General features: G+C 41.1%; 1 protein-coding gene across 1 annotated transcript in view; it reads right to left on the minus strand.

The window, feature by feature from the left end:
• The window catches only part of SMCHD1 (structural maintenance of chromosomes flexible hinge domain containing 1), a 1,770,687-nt gene that overhangs the window by 735,612 nt on the left and 1,017,511 nt on the right, over nt 1-17,564 (minus strand). Inside the window, exon 24 of the mRNA XM_053715865.1 lies at nt 14,604-14,831. Within this exon, the coding sequence (XP_053571840.1) occupies nt 14,604-14,831 (228 nt within the window). The remainder of the gene's footprint in view (nt 1-14,603; nt 14,832-17,564) is intronic.

The raw sequence follows: 17,564 nt of genomic DNA on the forward strand, positions 1-17,564 counted from the left end.
TGTAACTTTAAAGAATTTAAATATTGTTAATTGTTTGACCAATAGCTGCTTAGCAGCTGCCTTTTTAAAGAGGGTGGACACACTGTTTTGTCAGGTCTATGATTATGAATCTATGCAGAAACGTGTAAGACCAGTCCTCCTGTCTTACTTGTCCTGCTTTTAACTACATGGAAGTATAAAGTTTATTTTTTTACTTATCTATGGACTCTTTCATCTTATAGCTATTACATATCTAACTTCTCACCTCCAAAGAGTTAACGTTCCATATATATTGTGAAAACGGAAATCTCCAAGTTAATAGTGCAGATCAGATAGCCTCATATAAATGTATAGATGACTTGGATGATTTCAGCAAACAGCCAAACATGAGGAGGAGGTAGGCCAAACAACAGCAACAAGCATTGACTAAAGTGTCCAGGAAAAGAAACAGAGCCTCATCTGCAGTCTCTTAGTCTGGGACTCAGTCTGTACTCAGGACTGCTCAGTATTTTCTTAAGGCGTTAATTGTTGACTTAGATGGGTTAAAATGTGTTTTGTAAGTTTGAGGGGAGGAATGCATGGTTTCCATTCTGCCCCTCTGTTTTCATGGCCCTAACTTTTGTCAGTGGGATACACCAGTATTATCAATTTTAAACATTATCAGATTACTGCTAGTTTAATTGTTTGTTATTGGTGTCTCTCTGCTTGTTTGCTATATACCGAGCTCTCCCTTATCAGCTTTTGGTTTACCCCCTTGAGCATTAACAGGCAATGTTTATTTGCTAAGATAAATGTAGTCAGTTGAGTTGCTCTCACTACAATTGTATTGTTAATCTTTTTCAATGTGCATTTTACTCTTCTTTTATTTTAGGTGGATGTTACTGCTCTTTTCAGAGTTGTTGTACTTGCTCGACCCATTTCTCCTTCTTCCCCTGCTCTGCCCTTTGTAGGCTCAGGAACAGCACTGCAATATCTAGGTAAGTTGGTCTATTGCATTTTGTGTCCATCTTACAAATAAGTAAGTACATGTTACATTTCACTCACATTTCAATGCATATACACACATTAGCTCTTCACAGGAACCTATATTGGGCTCTTGATATCTCACATTGCTTGAAGGAGTAAATACTCAATTAAGGGCTAGATTACAAGTGGAACACTAATTTATTGTGCACCTGCAAAAGGGCAAATTCACCCGTTTACAGGCTTGCGATAAATAACCAGCCATTACAAGTGGCTGGTTATTGCTACCACAAGCTCGCAGTAGCAATTACCACTCAGAAAAATAACAAGAGATCATTAAAAAAAAAAAAAATGGTAGCATCTTTATTGTTAAATAAAGTAACTGCACAAAGTAGTTATAAGGAGCTAAAGTTGGCGGGTGTTGGGTGTAAGAAAAAAAAAAAAGGCACCGCAAAGTGCCTTTACATTGTGGTCTATTGGGACTGTGTGTTCTCAAAAAAATAAATAAAAAAAAACATAATTTATGCTTACCTGATAAATTTATTTCTCTTGTAGTGTATCCAGTCAACGGAACATCCATTACTTGTGGGATATTTTCCTTCCCAACAGGAAGTTGCAAGAGGATCACCCACAGCAGAGCTGCTATATAGCTCCTCCCCTCACTGCCATATCCAGTCATTCGACCGAAACAAACCGAGAAAGGAGAAACCATAGGGTGCAGTGGTGACTGTAGTTTAATTAAAAATTTAGACCTGCCTGAAAAGGACAGGGCGGGCCGTGGACTGGATACACTACAAGAGAAATAAATTTATCAGGTAAGCATAAATTATGTTTTCTCTTGTTAAGTGTATCCAGTCCACGGATCATCCATTACTTGTGTGATACCAAATCGAAAGTACACGGATGATGGGAGGGACAAGGCAGGAACTTAAACGGAAGGAACCACTGCCTGTAGAACCTTTCTCCAAAAACAGCCTCCGAAGAAGCAAAAATATCAAATTTGGAAAAAGTATGAAGCGAAGACCAAGTTGCAGCCTTGCAAATCTGTTCAACAGAGGCCTCATTATTAAAGGCCCAGGTGGAAGCCACAGCTCTAGTAGAATGAGCTGTAATCCTTTCAGGAGGCTGCTGTCCAGCAGTCTCATAGGCTAAACAGATTATACTCCGAAGCCAAAAAGAAAGAGAGGTTGCCGAGGCCTTCTGACCTCTCCTCTGTCCAGAGTGAACAACAAACAGGTTAGATGTCTGGCGAAAATCTTTAGTAGCCTGTAAGTAAAACTTCAAGGCACGGACTACGTCTAGATTATGCAAAAGACGTTCCTTCTTTGAAGAAGGATTAGAACATAATGATGGAACAATAATCTCTTGATTGATATTCTTGTTAGAAACCACCTTAGGTAAAAACCCAGGTTTTGTACGCAGAACAACTTCATCTGAATGAAAGATCAGATAAGGAGAATCACAATGTAAGGCAGATAACTCTGAGACTCTTCGAGCCGAGGAAATAGCCATCAGAAAAAGAACTTTCCATGAAAGAAGTTTGATATCAATAGAATGAAGGGGTTCAAACGGAACCCCTTGAAGAACCTTAAGAGCCAAGTTTAAGCTCCATGGAGGAGCAACAGGTTTAAACACAGGCTTAATTCTAACTAAAGCCTGACAAAATGCCTGAACGTCTGGAACTTCTGCCAGACGCTTGTGTAAAAGAATAGACAGAGCAGAAATCTGTCCCTTTAAAGAACTAGCTGATAATCCTTTGTCCAAACCCTCTTGGAGGAAGGACAATATCCTAGGAATCCTAACCCTACTCCATGAGTAATTCTTGGATTCACACCAATGAAGATATTTATGCCATATCTTGTGGTAAATTTTCCTAGTGACAGGCTTTCATGCCTGTATTAAGGTATCAATTACTATTTCGGAGAAGCCACGCTTTGATAGGATATAGCGTTCAATCTCCATGCAGTCAGTCTCAGAGAAAGTAGATTTGGATGATTGAAAGGACCTTGTATTAGAAGGTCTTGTCTCAGAGGCAGAGTCCATGGTGGAAAGGATGACATGTCCACTAGGTCTGCATACCAGGTCCTGCGTGGCCACGCAGGTGCTATCAATATCACCGATGCTCTTTCCTGTTTGATTTTGGCAATCAGACGAGGGAGCAGAGGAAACGGTGGAAACACATAAGCCAGGTTGAAGAACCAAGGCGCTGCTAGAGCATCTATCAGTGCCGCTTCTGGGTCCCTGGACCTGGATCCGTAACAAGGAAGCTTGGCGTTCTGGCGAGACGCCATGAGATCCAATTCTGATTTGCCCCAACGGAGAACCAATTGAGCAAACACCTCCGGATGGAGTTCCCATTCCCCCGGATGAAAAGTCTGACGACTTAGAAAATCCGTCTCCCAGTTCTCTACACCTGGGATATGGATCGCTGACAGGTGGCAAGAGTGAGTCTCTGCCCACCGAATTATCTTGGAGACTTCTGACATCGCTAGGGAACTCCTGGTTCCCCCTTGATGGTTGATGTAAGCCACAGTCGTGATGTTGTCCGACTGAAATCTGATGAACCTCAGTGTTGCTAGCTGAGGCCAAGCCAGAAGAGCATTGAATATTGCTCTTAACTCCAGAATATTTATTGAGAGGAGTTTCTCCTCCTGAGTCCATAAACCCTGAGCCTTCAGGGAGTTCCAGACTGCACCCCAACCTAGAAGGCTGGCATCTGTTGTTACAATTATCCAATCTGGTCTGCGAAAGGTCATACCCTTGGACAGATGGGCCCGAGATAACCACCAGAGAAGAAAATCTCTGGTTTCCTGATCCAGATTTAGTAGAGGGGACAAATCTGTGTAATCCCCATTCCACTGACTGAGCATGCATAATTGCAGCGGTCTGAGATGCAGGCACGCGAATGGCACTATGTCCATCGCCGCTACCATTAAGCCGATTACTTCCATGCACTGAGCCACCGTGGAGCGCGGAATGGAGTGAAGAACACGGCAAGCATTTAGAAGTTTTGATAACCTGGACTCCGTCAGGTAATTTTTCATTTCTACAAAATCTATTAGAGTCCCTAGGAAGGAAACCCTTGTGAGAGGAGATAGACAACTCTTTTCTTCGTTCACTTTCCACCCATGCGACCTCAGGAATGCCAGAATCTCTGTATGAGATTTGGCAATTTGAAAGCTTGACGCCTGTATCAGGATGTCGTCCAGGTAAGGAGCCACTGCTATGCCTCGCAGTCTTAGGACCGCCAGAAGTGAGCCCAGAACCTTTGTAAAAATTCTTGGGGCTGCAGCCAACCCGAATGGAAGAGCTACAAATTGGTAATGCCTGTCTAGAAAGGCAAACCTCAGGAACTGATGATGATTCTTGTGAATCGGAATGTGAAGGTAGGCATCCTTTAAGTCCACTGTGGTCATGTACTGACCCTCTTGGATTATGGGTAAAATGGTTCGAATAGTTTCCATCTTGAATGACGGAACTCTGAGGAATTTGTTTAGGATCTTTAAATCCAAAATTGGTCTGAAGGTTCCCTCTTTTTTGGGAACCACAAACAGATTTGAATAAAACCCCTGTCCTTGTTCCGTCCGCGGAACTGGATGGATCACTCCCATTACAAGGAGATCTTGTACGCAGCTTAGGAATGCCTCTTTCTTTATCTGGTTTGCAGATAATCTTGAAAGGTGAAATCTCCCTTGTGGAGGAGAAGCTTTGAAGTCCAGAAGATATTCCTGAGATATGATCTCCAACGCCTAGGGATCCTGAACATCTCTTGCCCATGCCTGGGCGAAGAGAGAGAGTCTGCCCCCTACTAGATCCGTTGTCGGATAGGGGGCCGCTCCTTCATACTGTCTTAGAGGCAGCAGCAGGCTTTCTGGCCTGCTTGCCCTTGTTCCAGGACTGGTTAGGTTTCCAGGCCTGCTTGGATTGAGCAAAAGTTCCCTCTTGATTTGAAGCAGAGGAAGTTGATGCTGCACCTGCCTTGAAATTTCGAAAGGCACGAAAATTAGACTGTTTGGCCTTTGATTTGGCCCTGTCCTGAGGAAGGGTATGACTCTTACCTCCAGTAATGTCAGCAATAATTTCTTTCAAACCAGGCCCGAATAAGGTCTGCCCCTTGAAAGGAATGTTGAGTAATTTAGACTTTGAAGTCACATCAGCTGACCAGGATTTGAGCCATAGCGCCCTACGCGCCTGGATGGCGAATCCGGAATTCTTAGCCGTTAGTTTAGTCAAATGAACAATGACATCAGAAACAAATGAGTTAGCTAGCTTAAGAGTTCTAAGCTTGTCAACAATTTCAGTCAATGGAGCTGTATGGATGGCCTCTTCCAGGGCCTCAAACCAGAATGCCGCCGCAGCAGTGACTGCAAGGGGCTGTAAAATAAAACCTTGAGGTAACCCTCTAATTTTTTATCCATTGGATGTGAAAAAGCACAACTGTCCTCAACCGGGATAGTGGTACGCTTTGCTAAAGTAGAAACTGCTCCCTCCACCTTAGGGACAGTCTGCCATAAGTCCCGTGTAGTGGCATCTATTGGAAACATTTTTCTAAATATAGGAGGTGGGGAAAAGGGCACACCGGGCCTATCCCACTCCTTACTAATAATTTCTGTAAGCCTTTTAGGTATTGGAAAAACATAATTTATGCTTACCTGATAAATTCCTTTCTTCTGTTAAGTGTGATCAGTCCACGGGTCATCATTACTTCTGGGATATTACTCCTCCCCAACAGGAAGTGCAAGAGGATTCACCCAGCAGAGCTGCATATAGCTCCTCCCCTCTACGTCACTCCCAGTCATTCGACCAAGGACCAACGAGAAAGGAGAAGCCAAGGGTGAAGTGGTGACTGGAGTATAACTTAAAAAATATTTACCTGCCTTAAAAAAAAAACAAAAACAAAAAAAAACAGGGCGGGCCGTGGACTGATCACACTACAGAAGAAAGGAATTTATCAGGTAAGCATAAATTATGTTTTCTTCTGTTAAGTGTGATCAGTCCACGGGTCATCATTACTTCTGGGATACCAATACCAAAGCAAAAGTACACGGATGACGGGAGGGATAGGCAGGCTCTTTATACAGAAGGAACCACTGCCTGAAGAACCTTTCTCCCAAAAATAGCCTCCGAGGAAGCAAAAGTGTCAAATTTGTAAAATTTGGAAAAAGTATGAAGCGAAGACCAAGTTGCAGCCTTGCAAATCTGTTCAACAGAGGCCTCATTCTTAAAGGCCCAAGTGGAAGCCACAGCTCTAGTAGAATGAGCTGTAATTCTTTCAGGAGGCTGCTGTCCAGCAGTCTCATAGGCTAAACGAATTATGCTACGAAGCCAGAAAGAAAGAGGTAGCAGAAGCCTTTTGACCTCTCCTCTGACCAGAGTAAACGACAAACAGGGAAGACGTTTGTCGAAATTCCTTAGTTGCCTGTAAATAAAACTTTAGGGCACGAACTACATCCAGATTGTGCAGAAGACGTTCCTTCTTCGAAGAAGGATTTGGACACAAAGAAGGAACAACAATCTCTTGATTGATATTCCTGTTAGTGACTACCTTAGGTAAGAACCCAGGTTTAGTACGCAGAACTACCTTATCCGAATGAAAAATCAAATAAGGAGAATCACAATGTAGGGCTGATAACTCAGAGACTCTTCGAGCCGAGGAAATAGCCATTAAAAATAAAACTTTCCAAGATAACAACTTTATATCAATGGAATGAAGGGGTTCAAACGGAACGCCTTGTAAAACGTTAAGAACAAGGTTTAAACTCCATGGCGGAGCAACAGTTTTAAACACAGGCTTAATCCTGGCCAAAGCCTGACAAAAAGCCTGAACGTCTGGAACTTCTGACAGACGTTTGTGCAACAGAATGGACAGAGCTGAGATCTGTCCCTTTAATGAACTAGCAGATAAACCCTTTTCTAAACCTTCTTGTAGAAAAGACAATATCCTAGGAATCCTAACCTTACTCCAAGAGTAACCTTTGGATTCGCACCAATATAGGTATTTACGCCATATCTTATGGTAAATCCTTCTGGTAACAGGCTTCCTAGCCTGTATTAAGGTATCAATAACTGACTCAGAAAAACCACGTTTAGATAAAATCAAGCGTTCAATTTCCAAGCAGTCAGCTTCAGAGAAGTTAGATTTTGATGTTTGAAAGGACCCTGTATCAGAAGGTCCTGTTTCAGAGGTAGAGACCAAGGTGGACAGGATGACATGTCCACCAGGTCTGCATACCAAGTCCTGCGTGGCCATGCAGGTGCTATTAGAATAACTGATGCTCTCTCCTGTTTGATTCTGGCAATCAATCGAGGAAGCATCGGGAAGGGTGGAAACACATAAGCCATCCTGAAGTCCCAAGGTGCTGTCAGGGCATCTATCAGGACTGCTCCTGGATCCCTGGATCTGGACCCGTAACGAGGAAGCTTGGCGTTCTGTCGAGACGCCATGAGATCTATCTCTGGTTTGCCCCACTGATGAAGTATTTGGGCAAAGACCTCCGGATGAAGTTCCCACTCCCCCGGATGAAAAGTCTGACGACTTAAGAAATCCGCTTCCCAGTTCTCCACTCCCGGGATGTGAATTGCTGACAGGTGGCAAGAGTGAAACTCTGCCCAGCGAATTATCTTTGTTACTTCCATCATTGCTAGGGAGCTTCTTGTCCCTCCCTGATGGTTGATGTAAGCTACAGTCGTGATGTTGTCCGACTGAAACCTGATGAACCCCCGAGTTGTCAACTGGGGCCAAGCCAGGAGGGCATTGAGAACTGCTCTCAATTCCAGAATGTTTATTGGTAGGAGACTCTCCTCCTGACTCCATTGTCCCTGACCCTTCAGAGAATTCCAGACGGCACCCCAACCTAGAAGGCTGGCGTCTGTTGTTACAATTGTCCAGTCTGGCCTGCTGAATGGCATCCCCCTGGACAGATGTGGCCGAGAAAGCCACCATAGAAGAGAATTTCTGGTCTCTTGATCCAGATTCAGAGAAGGGGACAAGTCTGAGTAATCCCCATTCCACTGACTTAGCATGCACAGTTGCAGTGGTCTGAGGTGTAAGCGTGCAAAGGGTACTATGTCCATTGCCGCTACCATCAAGCCGATTACCTCTATGCATTGAGCCACTGACGGTTGTTGAATGGAATGAAGGGTGCGGCAAGCACTTTGAAGTCTTGTTAACCTGTCTTCTGTCAGGTAAATCTTCATTTCTACAGAATCTATAAGAGTCCCCAGAAAGGGAACTCTTGTGAGTGGAACGAGTGAACTTTTCTTTTCGTTCACCTTCCATCCATGTGACCTTAGAAATGCCAGTACTAACTCTGTATGAGACTTGGCGGTTTGAAAGCTTGAAGCTTGTATCAGAATGTCGTCTAGGTACGGAGCTACCGAGATTCCCCGCGGTCTTAGTACCGCCAGAAGAGCACCCAGAACCTTTGTGAAGATTCTTGGAGCTGTAGCCAATCCGAATGGAAGAGCTACAAACTGGTAATGCCCGTCTAGGAAAGCAAACCTTAGGTACCGGTAATGATCTTTGTGAATCGGTATGTGAAGGTAAGCATCCTTTAAATCCACAGTGGTCATGTACTGACCCTTTTGGATCATGGGTAAAATTGTCCGAATAGTCTCCATCTTGAACGATGGAACTCTTAGGAATTTGTTTAGGATCTTTAAGTCCAGGATTGGTCTGAAAGTTCCCTCTTTTTTGGGAACCACAAACAGATTTGAGTAAAACCCTTGTCCCTGTTCCGACCGTGGAACTGGATGGATTACTCCCATTAACAAGAGCTCTTGTACGCAGCGTAGAAACGCCTCTTTCTTTGTTTGGTTTGTTGACAACCTTGACAGATGAAATCTCTCTCTTGGAGGAGAGTATTTGAAGTCCAGAAGGTATCCCTGAGATATTATCTCTAGCGCCCAGGGATCCTGGACATCTCTTGCCCAAGCCTGGGCGAAGAGAGAAAGTCTGCCCCCCACTAGATCCGATCCCGGATCGGGGGCCCTCAATTCATGCTGTTTTAGGGGCAGCAGCAGGTTTCCTGGCCTGCTTGCCCTTGTTCCAAGACTGGTTAGGTCTCCAGCCTTGTCTGTAGCGAGCAACAGATCCTTCTTGTTTTGGAGCAGAGGAAGTTGATGCTGCTCCTGCTTTGAAATTCCGAAAGGAACGAAAATTAGACTGTCTGGCCTTAGGTTTGGCCCTGTCTTGAGGCAGGGCGTGGCCTTTACCTCCTGTAATGTCAGCGATAATTTCTTTCAAACCAGGCCCAAATAAGGTCTGCCCTTTAAAAGGTATATTAAGTAATTTAGACTTAGAAGTAACATCAGCTGACCAGGATTTTAGCCACAGCGCTCTGCGTGCCTGAATGGCGAATCCTGAATTCTTAGCCGTAAGTTTAGTTAAATGTACTACGGCCTCCGAAATGAATGAATTAGCTAGTTTAAGGACTCTAAGCCTGTCCGTAATGTCGTCCAGAGTAGCTGAACTAATGTTCTCTTCCAGAGACTCAATCCAGAATGCCGCTGCAGCTGTGACCGGCGCAATGCATGCAAGGGGTTGCAATATAAAACCTTGTTGAACAAACATTTTCTTAAGGTACCCTCTAACTTTTTATCCATTGGATCTGAAAAGGCACAGCTATCCTCCACCGGGATAGTGGTACGCTTAGCTAAAGTAGAAACTGCTCCCTCCACCTTAGGGACCGTCTGCCATAAGTCCCGTGTGGTGGCGTCTATTGGAAACATTTTTCTAAATATCGGAGGGGGTGAGAACGGTACACCTGGTCTATCCCACTCTTTAGTAATAATTTCAGTTAGTCTTTTAGGTATAGGAAAAAACGTCGGTACTCGTTGGTACCGCAAAATATTTATCCAACCTACACATTTTCTCTGGTATTGCAACTGTGTTACAATCATTCAGAGCCGCTAACACCTCCCCTAGTAATACACGGAGGTTCTCCAGCTTAAATTTAAAATTTGAAATATCTGAATCCAATCTGTTTGGATCAGAACCGTCAGCCGCAGACAGAAGCTCTCCGTCCTCATGTTCTGCAAGCTGTGACGCAGTATCTGACATGGCCCTAGTATTATCAGCGCACTCTGTTCTCACCCCAGAGTGATCACGCTTGCCTCTTAGTTCTGGTAATTTAGCCAAAACTTCAGTCATAACAGTAGCCATATCTTGTAATGTTATCTGTAATGGCCGCCCAGATGTACTGGGCGCCACAATATCGCGCACCTCCCGAGCGGGAGATGCAGGTACTGACACGTGAGGAGAGTTAGTCGGCATAACTCTCCCCTCGCTGTTTGGTGAAATTTGTTCAATTTGTACAGATTGACTTTTATTTAAAGTAGCATCAATACAGTTAGTACATAAATTTCTATTGGGCTCCACTTTGGCATTGGAACAAATAACACAGGTATCTTCCTCTGAATCAGACATGTTTAACACACTAGCAAATAAACTTGCAACTTGGAATACAATTCTTGTAAAATATTATGAAAACGTACTGTGCCTATAAGAAGCACAGAAGATTTATGACAGTTGAAAATTAATAAACTGAAACAGTTATAGCATCAATCCTTGTAAACAACACAACTTTAGCAAAGGTTTGTTCCCATTAGCAAAAGACAACTAACTCTGATAGCAGAAAAAAAAAATTACAGTGAACTACAATCTCACAGCTCTGCTGTGAGAATTACCTCCCTCAAAACAAGTTTTGAAGACCCCTGAGTTCTGTAGAGATGAACCGGATCATGCAGGAAATACAATGAGCTGCTGACTGAAATTTTTTGATGCGTAGCAAAAGCGCCAAAAAAACGGCCCCTCCCCCTCACACACAACAGTGAGAGAGATCAGAAACTGTCAGAAATTAGATCAAGCAACTGCCAAGTGGAAAAATAGTGCCCAAACATTTATTCACTCAGTACCTCAGAAAATGAAAACGATTTTACATTCCAGCAAAAACGTTTAACATAAATTAAGAGTTATTAAAAAGCCTGTTGCTAGTCCCTGCAAAATAGGCTAAAAAGTTTTATGTACACAGTGTAATTCCAGTGAAGTACCATTCCCCAGAATACTGAAGTGTAAAATATACATACATGACATTATATCGGTATGGCAGGATTTTCTCATCAATTCCATTGTCAGAAAATAAAAGCTGCTACATACCTCTTTCCAGATTAATCTGCCCGCTGTCCCCTGATCTGAAGTTTACCTCTCCTCAGATGGCCGAGAAACAGCAATATGATCTTAACTACTCCGGCTAAAATCATAGTAAAAACTCTGGTAGATTCTTCTTCAAACTCTGCCAGAGAGGTAATAACACACTCCGGTGCTATTATAAAATAACAAACTTTTGATTGAAGATATAAAACTAAGTATAATCACCATAGTCCTCTCACACATCCTATCTAGTCGTTGGGTGCAAGAGAATGACTGGGAGTGACGTAGAGGGGAGGAGCTATATGCAGCTCTGCTGGGTGAATCCTCTTGCACTTCCTGTTGGGGAGGAGTAATATCCCAGAAGTAATGATGACCCGTGGACTGATCACACTTAACAGAAGAAAACATCAGTACTCACCGGCACTGCATAGTATTTATCCAGCCTACACAATTTCTCTGGCACTGCAATTGTGTCACTCAGAGCAGCTAATACCTCGCCAAGCAATACACGGAGGTTCTCAAGCTTAAATTTAAAATTAGAAATCTCTGAATCAGGTCTCCCCGATTCAGAGACGTCACCCACAGACTGAAGTTCTCCGTCCTCAGGTTCTGCATATTGTGACGCAGTATCAGACATGGCTCTTACAGCATCTACGCGCTCTGAATCTCGTCTAACCCCAGAGCTATCGCGCTTGCCTCTCAATTCAGGCAATCTGGATAATACCTCTGACAGGGTATTATTCATGATTGCAGCCATGTCCTGCAAAGTAATCGCTATGGGCGTCCCTGATGTACTTGGCGCCATATTAGCGTGCGTCCCTTGAGCGGGAGGCGAAGGGTCGGACACGTGGGGAGAGTTAGTCGGCATAACTTCCCCCTCGACAGACCCCTCTGGTGACAATTCTTTAATAGATAAAGACTGATCTTTACTGTTTAAGGTGAAATCAATACATTTAGTACACATTCTCCTATGGGGCTCCACCATGGCTTTTAAACATAATGAACAAGTATCCTCTGTTTCAGACATGTTTGTACAGACTAGCAATGAGACTAGCAAGCTTGGAAAACACTTTAAAGCAAGTTAACAAGCAATATAAAAAACATTACTGTGCCTTTAAGAGAAACAAATTTTGACAAAATTTGAAATAGCAGTGAAAAAAGGCAGTTACACTAACAAAATTTTTACAGTGTATGTAACAAGTCAGCAGAGCATTGCACCCACTTGCAAATGGATGATTTACCCCTTAATAACAAAAACAGAATAATAAATGACAAAAACGTTTTTTAAACACAGTCACAACAACTGCCACAGTCTACTGTGGTTTTTGACCCTCCTCAAACACGACTTTGAAGCCTTTTGAGCCCTTCAAAGATGTCCTGTATCATGCAGAGGGAAGCTGAATGTCTCTGTCAGTATTTTTAGCTGCACAGAAAAGCACTAAAATAGGCCCTTCCCACTCATATTGCAACAGTGGAAAGCTTCAGGAAACTGTTTCTAGGCAAAAATCAAGCCAGCCATGTGGAGAAAAAAACTAGGCCCCAATAAGTTTTGTCACCAAACATATATAAAAACGATTAAACATGCCAGCAAAGGTTTTATATTACACTTTTATAATATTATATAGAGTATGTATCTCTGTTAATAAGCCTGATACCAGTGCATTTAAGGCTTAACTTACATTAATCCGGTATCAGCAGCATTTTTCTAGCAAATTCCATCCCTAGAAATATGTTAACTGCACATACCTTATTGCAGGAAAACCTGCACGCCATTCCCCCTCAGAAGTTACCTCACTCCTCAGAATATGTGAGAACGGCAGTGGATCTTAGTTACTTCTGCTAAGATCATAGAAATCACAGGCAGATTCTTCTTCTAATGCTGCCTGAGATGAAACAGTACACTCCGGTACCATTTAAAAATAAACTTTTGATTGAAGTTAAAAAACTAACTATAATACACCACTCTCCTCTTACTACGTCCATCTTTGTTGAGAGTTGCAAGAGAATGACTGGATATGGCAGTGAGGGGAGGAGCTATATAGCAGCTCTGCTGTGGGTGATCCTCTTGCAACTTCCTGTTGGGAAGGAGAATATCCCACAAGTAATGGATGATCCGTGGACTGGATACACTTAACAAGAGAAAAAAACAACATATATATATATATATATATATATATATATATATATATATATATATACACACACACACATATATATATATATATATATATTTATATGTTAATATGTGTATATACACATACAAAAACATAAATATATATGTATCAATATAGGATGTCCCCGCACTTGAAAACAATATATGTGAAAAAAAATTCTACAAAAGATAAGCAATAATTATAAGCCAATTATACGACATAAGCAAAAAGTGAACAATTTTAATATAACTAATATACATACAAAAAGTGATGCATTAATAATAAAATACACAGACTGGACGTCCCCAGTCTCAATAAAATCAAAGATTGTCGTAGAAATAAACATGTAACACAGATAACTGCGTGATATGTAAGAGAAAGTCCCTGAAAATATTAAATCAGCCCTCAGTATAATAAAGGCAGCTGCAAAATAATTAAAGCATTCAAACTTTTCCAAGTATTTAACAAGCATAGAGATGCTGAGTATATGAGGTTATTTGCAAGCTTGCAGCAACATGCCAAAGTGATGTCAAGCAGAATGCTGTGTTGAAATACTAGCATTCAGGCTTATGAGTAAAGCACTGTATCATCAACTTTATGCACAGTTGAGACTGGGGACGCCCAGTCTGTGTATTTTACTATTATTGCATCACTTTTTGTATATATATTGGTCATAATAAAATTGTTCACTTGTTGCTGATATCATATATTTGGATTATAATTATTGCTTATATTTTGGAGCATTTTTTTCATATATATTGTTTTCAAGTGCGGAGATATCCTATATTGATACATAATATTTGTCTGACTTCTATTTCTGGAGGGAGTCCTTTATCCTGAGCATTTAATGCACAAAAGAAAAGTTTATATTTGGGTTAAGATTGAGGTGCTATCCCATATGTAAATTTGTATAAATATATATGTATATAAGCATATACATACATATTTACACTTTCCTGCACTACGTACCCTCTGTATATATTCATATATATTTAAAATTGCTGCTCATCGCTGAGCAACTTACCCCCTTTGCTGCGCTAGTTCTCATGTCGTATCTGACGGTATGAGAACAAGGCTCCCATTGGAGTCTATGAAAGCGTGCTCGTGTGCACAATACTTCCGTGCAATACGAACACAAGGTTGCATTTGCATTAATCTTCACTTGTAATACCAGAGCACATTTGCGTACGCTAGTATTAGTAAGTTGACCGGAAATATCGCTTTCACAGAAGCAATATTTTGTGCTCAACTTGTAATCTGGCCCTATGATTATAACACTACATTTCATGAGTTGATGATAAGTTCTGAAAGAGTACATCTGTCAAAATCTCCAAGTGAATTCATATTTAAGCACATACCTTCACTTTTTCTGCCAGTCCAGAAGTGATGATAATTTCTCTGTCTGCTTCATCATACATTTGAAAGATAAGATTTTGCATGGTGTCACCCGCAATCCATTCAATTTCATCATTATGTTTTATCTGCATAGCTTTTTGACCATCAACATTTAAGATCTGAAGTTTTGCAACATGGCTGCTTGGTTGAAGTTTTACAGTCTTTTCTGCGGCTGGAACTTCTTTACAACTCTTTAAAAAAAATAATTAAATAAAAACATATTAATAAAGACATTTAATGTATTTAGTGACGAGACATTTCACACTCGGTACTGAAGCTGTTTTAGTTATCTGCACCCACTGTAACTAAAGATCAATTCTAGTGCCTGTGAGGTACCAATACAAAAGATGCCTACTTTTTTTCCTGTAGAAAATGGACCTTTAGAAAAAATAAATATTTATTCTTATCTGATAAATTAATTTCTTTGATTGTGGTGATAGTACACAATCCATTACTCCTGTGAATTACTATCTCTTACCATTAGGAGGCGGAAAAGATTCCCAAACCTCTATAAAACACCTTGCACCTCAAAAGGTACCTCGGTCTATCATATACCCAAGCAAAATGAGGTAGGGATAAGGAATATGATCCATAAAAAAAAGCATGGAAAACAGATTTGCTCAAAAATAGTAACAGACCAACCCAGATCAAAACAGGGTGGGAGTCTCATGGACTATAACAACCATGAAATAAATTAATTTGTTAGGTAAGCATAAACTATATTTTCTTTTATACAGGTGGTGAGTCCATGATCCATTACTCCTAGGAACTAATACCCAAGCTATGGAACCCATGAGTAATACAAAAAATGGTATATACAAGAAAGACCAAATAGCTTTCTAGTACAATTGGTTCACAGATAAAACAATCAGAAACACAAGAAAAGGCAACTGGACTAAAAGAAAAAAAAAAAGAAAGCCATCTGGGTGAAAGCTAACCTGCCACTATAAAACTTTAAACCAGGAAGCCAAAGAAAAAACTGAATGACATAGAACCAACAAAAGGAAGAAACAAACTAAAAGTTATTCTGAAAAAACCTTAGTAGTGTTAATATAACACTACAAAGCTCTTACAGAAACCAAACCAAATACGTCACACAGAATTATATGGAAAAAAGACATAAGGAAGGAACAACAATGTCTCAACTTAAATAGTCAGAAAACATCACTTTATTCTAAATAAGATAAGGAGAAAAAACATAAAGAGCAGACATTCTTCCAACAGAAAATTTAGCTAAATGGATCAAAAAACTTCCAGAAAGAAGTTAAATATCCACCTGATGTATATGCTCAAGAGAAGAAACCTGCAAAATCCTCAAGACCAATATGAAGATTCCAAGGAGGAAAAAAAAAAATCGGAAAATAACAGGCTTAATTCTAGGCCAGGATAAGACTAAACCAAGAATAATAGAAGGATTAGCAATCTTTTTGAGAGAAAATCGACCTTTTTAAAGAACTAGCGGATAAACTTTTCCAGACTAACTCGAAAATATAGTCAGAATTCTGGTGAAAAAAAGCCTAAAAATAAAGGCCTTCAATATCTTTAAATAACTAACAAGTTAAATTGACTAACAAGCCTGAAAAAGAAATAGAAAAAAAAAAAAACTAAATAGGTGCAAAAGAAGCAGCCAAGCTAAGAAACCGAACATCAGGAATAAACCAGTAAGTAAACCAAACAGCGCAGGAATAAGTTAGAGTAAAAAGAAATACCAAAGCTCTTCCTACAAAAACCTAACAATAACCCTTTGGGGAAAAAACAGGGGTAGAATTTTTCTTTGGATAATCAATATAACCACTGAACTACCAGAGCAGAGACTGGAGAAAAGGAGTTTTAATATCCTGCATTGGAAACATTTTTTTCACTGTAAGAGCAATAGAATTTTGGAGCTCATTACCAAAGGAGGTAGTGAATGCCAATACTTTAGATACATTTAAAAATGGTTTGGATACATTTCTGGCTAGAAAGAGAATTCAGGGATATGATTGCTTGTGCTAAATTGGTCACTTTTTAATGGAATTAATTTAAGCTCAACTGGAGCTTTTTGTAAGTATATTAGATTTGTAAAGGTTAAACTCAATGCAATTCAGACTTTTCTTCAACCTCACCTACTATGTTACCATCCACAAATACAGTTCATAGATCCCTGGAGCTACACGGTACCTGGGAAAAACAAGATTGCTTGAGAGATTGTGTGTGTGTGTGTGTGTGTGTAAGATTGTGTGTGTGAGATTGTGTGTGTGTCAGAAACATATCTTAGTGATCCAAAAGAACTGCAGTCTGATAGAACATAACCAAAAGAAGAGAACACTTTTCCAGACAAAAACTAAAGACTGAAAACACACTGCTTCCCAGGAAAAGGCCCATGGACACTGACCCGCAAATAGTCCACAGCCTTGCAAGAGACCGCAGGAACTAGACTCGACTGAGTAACAGCCTCCAAGAGACACCGTCCACAGCAGTCGGTCTCAAAACAACACACCTCTTACTAAAGAAAGGGCACAAACTACCGTATTCTTCCACAAAGAAGAAAAGGATGGAGAAAACATGATTGTACTTGTAAAGCGCGGCTAATCCCCCTTAAGGGACTCAAGGCGCTGCTCATTTCATCAACCTCAAAAGGAGGAAAGGCTGAATAGACCTCGCCGGGGATTGAACTTGCAACCCTCGGTTTGCTACAGTGCAGAGTAGCCACAGTGCATTAGTATGCTGAGCTAGCTTCCAGCAAGCATAAGGAACGCCCAAAAAAAACCCTAAAAAGGGAACAATGAGTCCTAAATAAAAACACAGAGCAAAAACACGAGAAACCGGGTCAGGCTAACAGAGACCCAACCAGTCTCATAGAAACAAGGGGAGGCAACGCCCAGACCCCAGAAATGCAGAAACCACAGGATAAGGACGGAAGTCTGAAACAGAGAGAGGATCTT

Source organism: Bombina bombina, chromosome 5 (assembly GCF_027579735.1).
Source record: "Bombina bombina isolate aBomBom1 chromosome 5, aBomBom1.pri, whole genome shotgun sequence".
NCBI classification, from domain to species: Eukaryota; Metazoa; Chordata; class Amphibia; order Anura; family Bombinatoridae; genus Bombina; species Bombina bombina.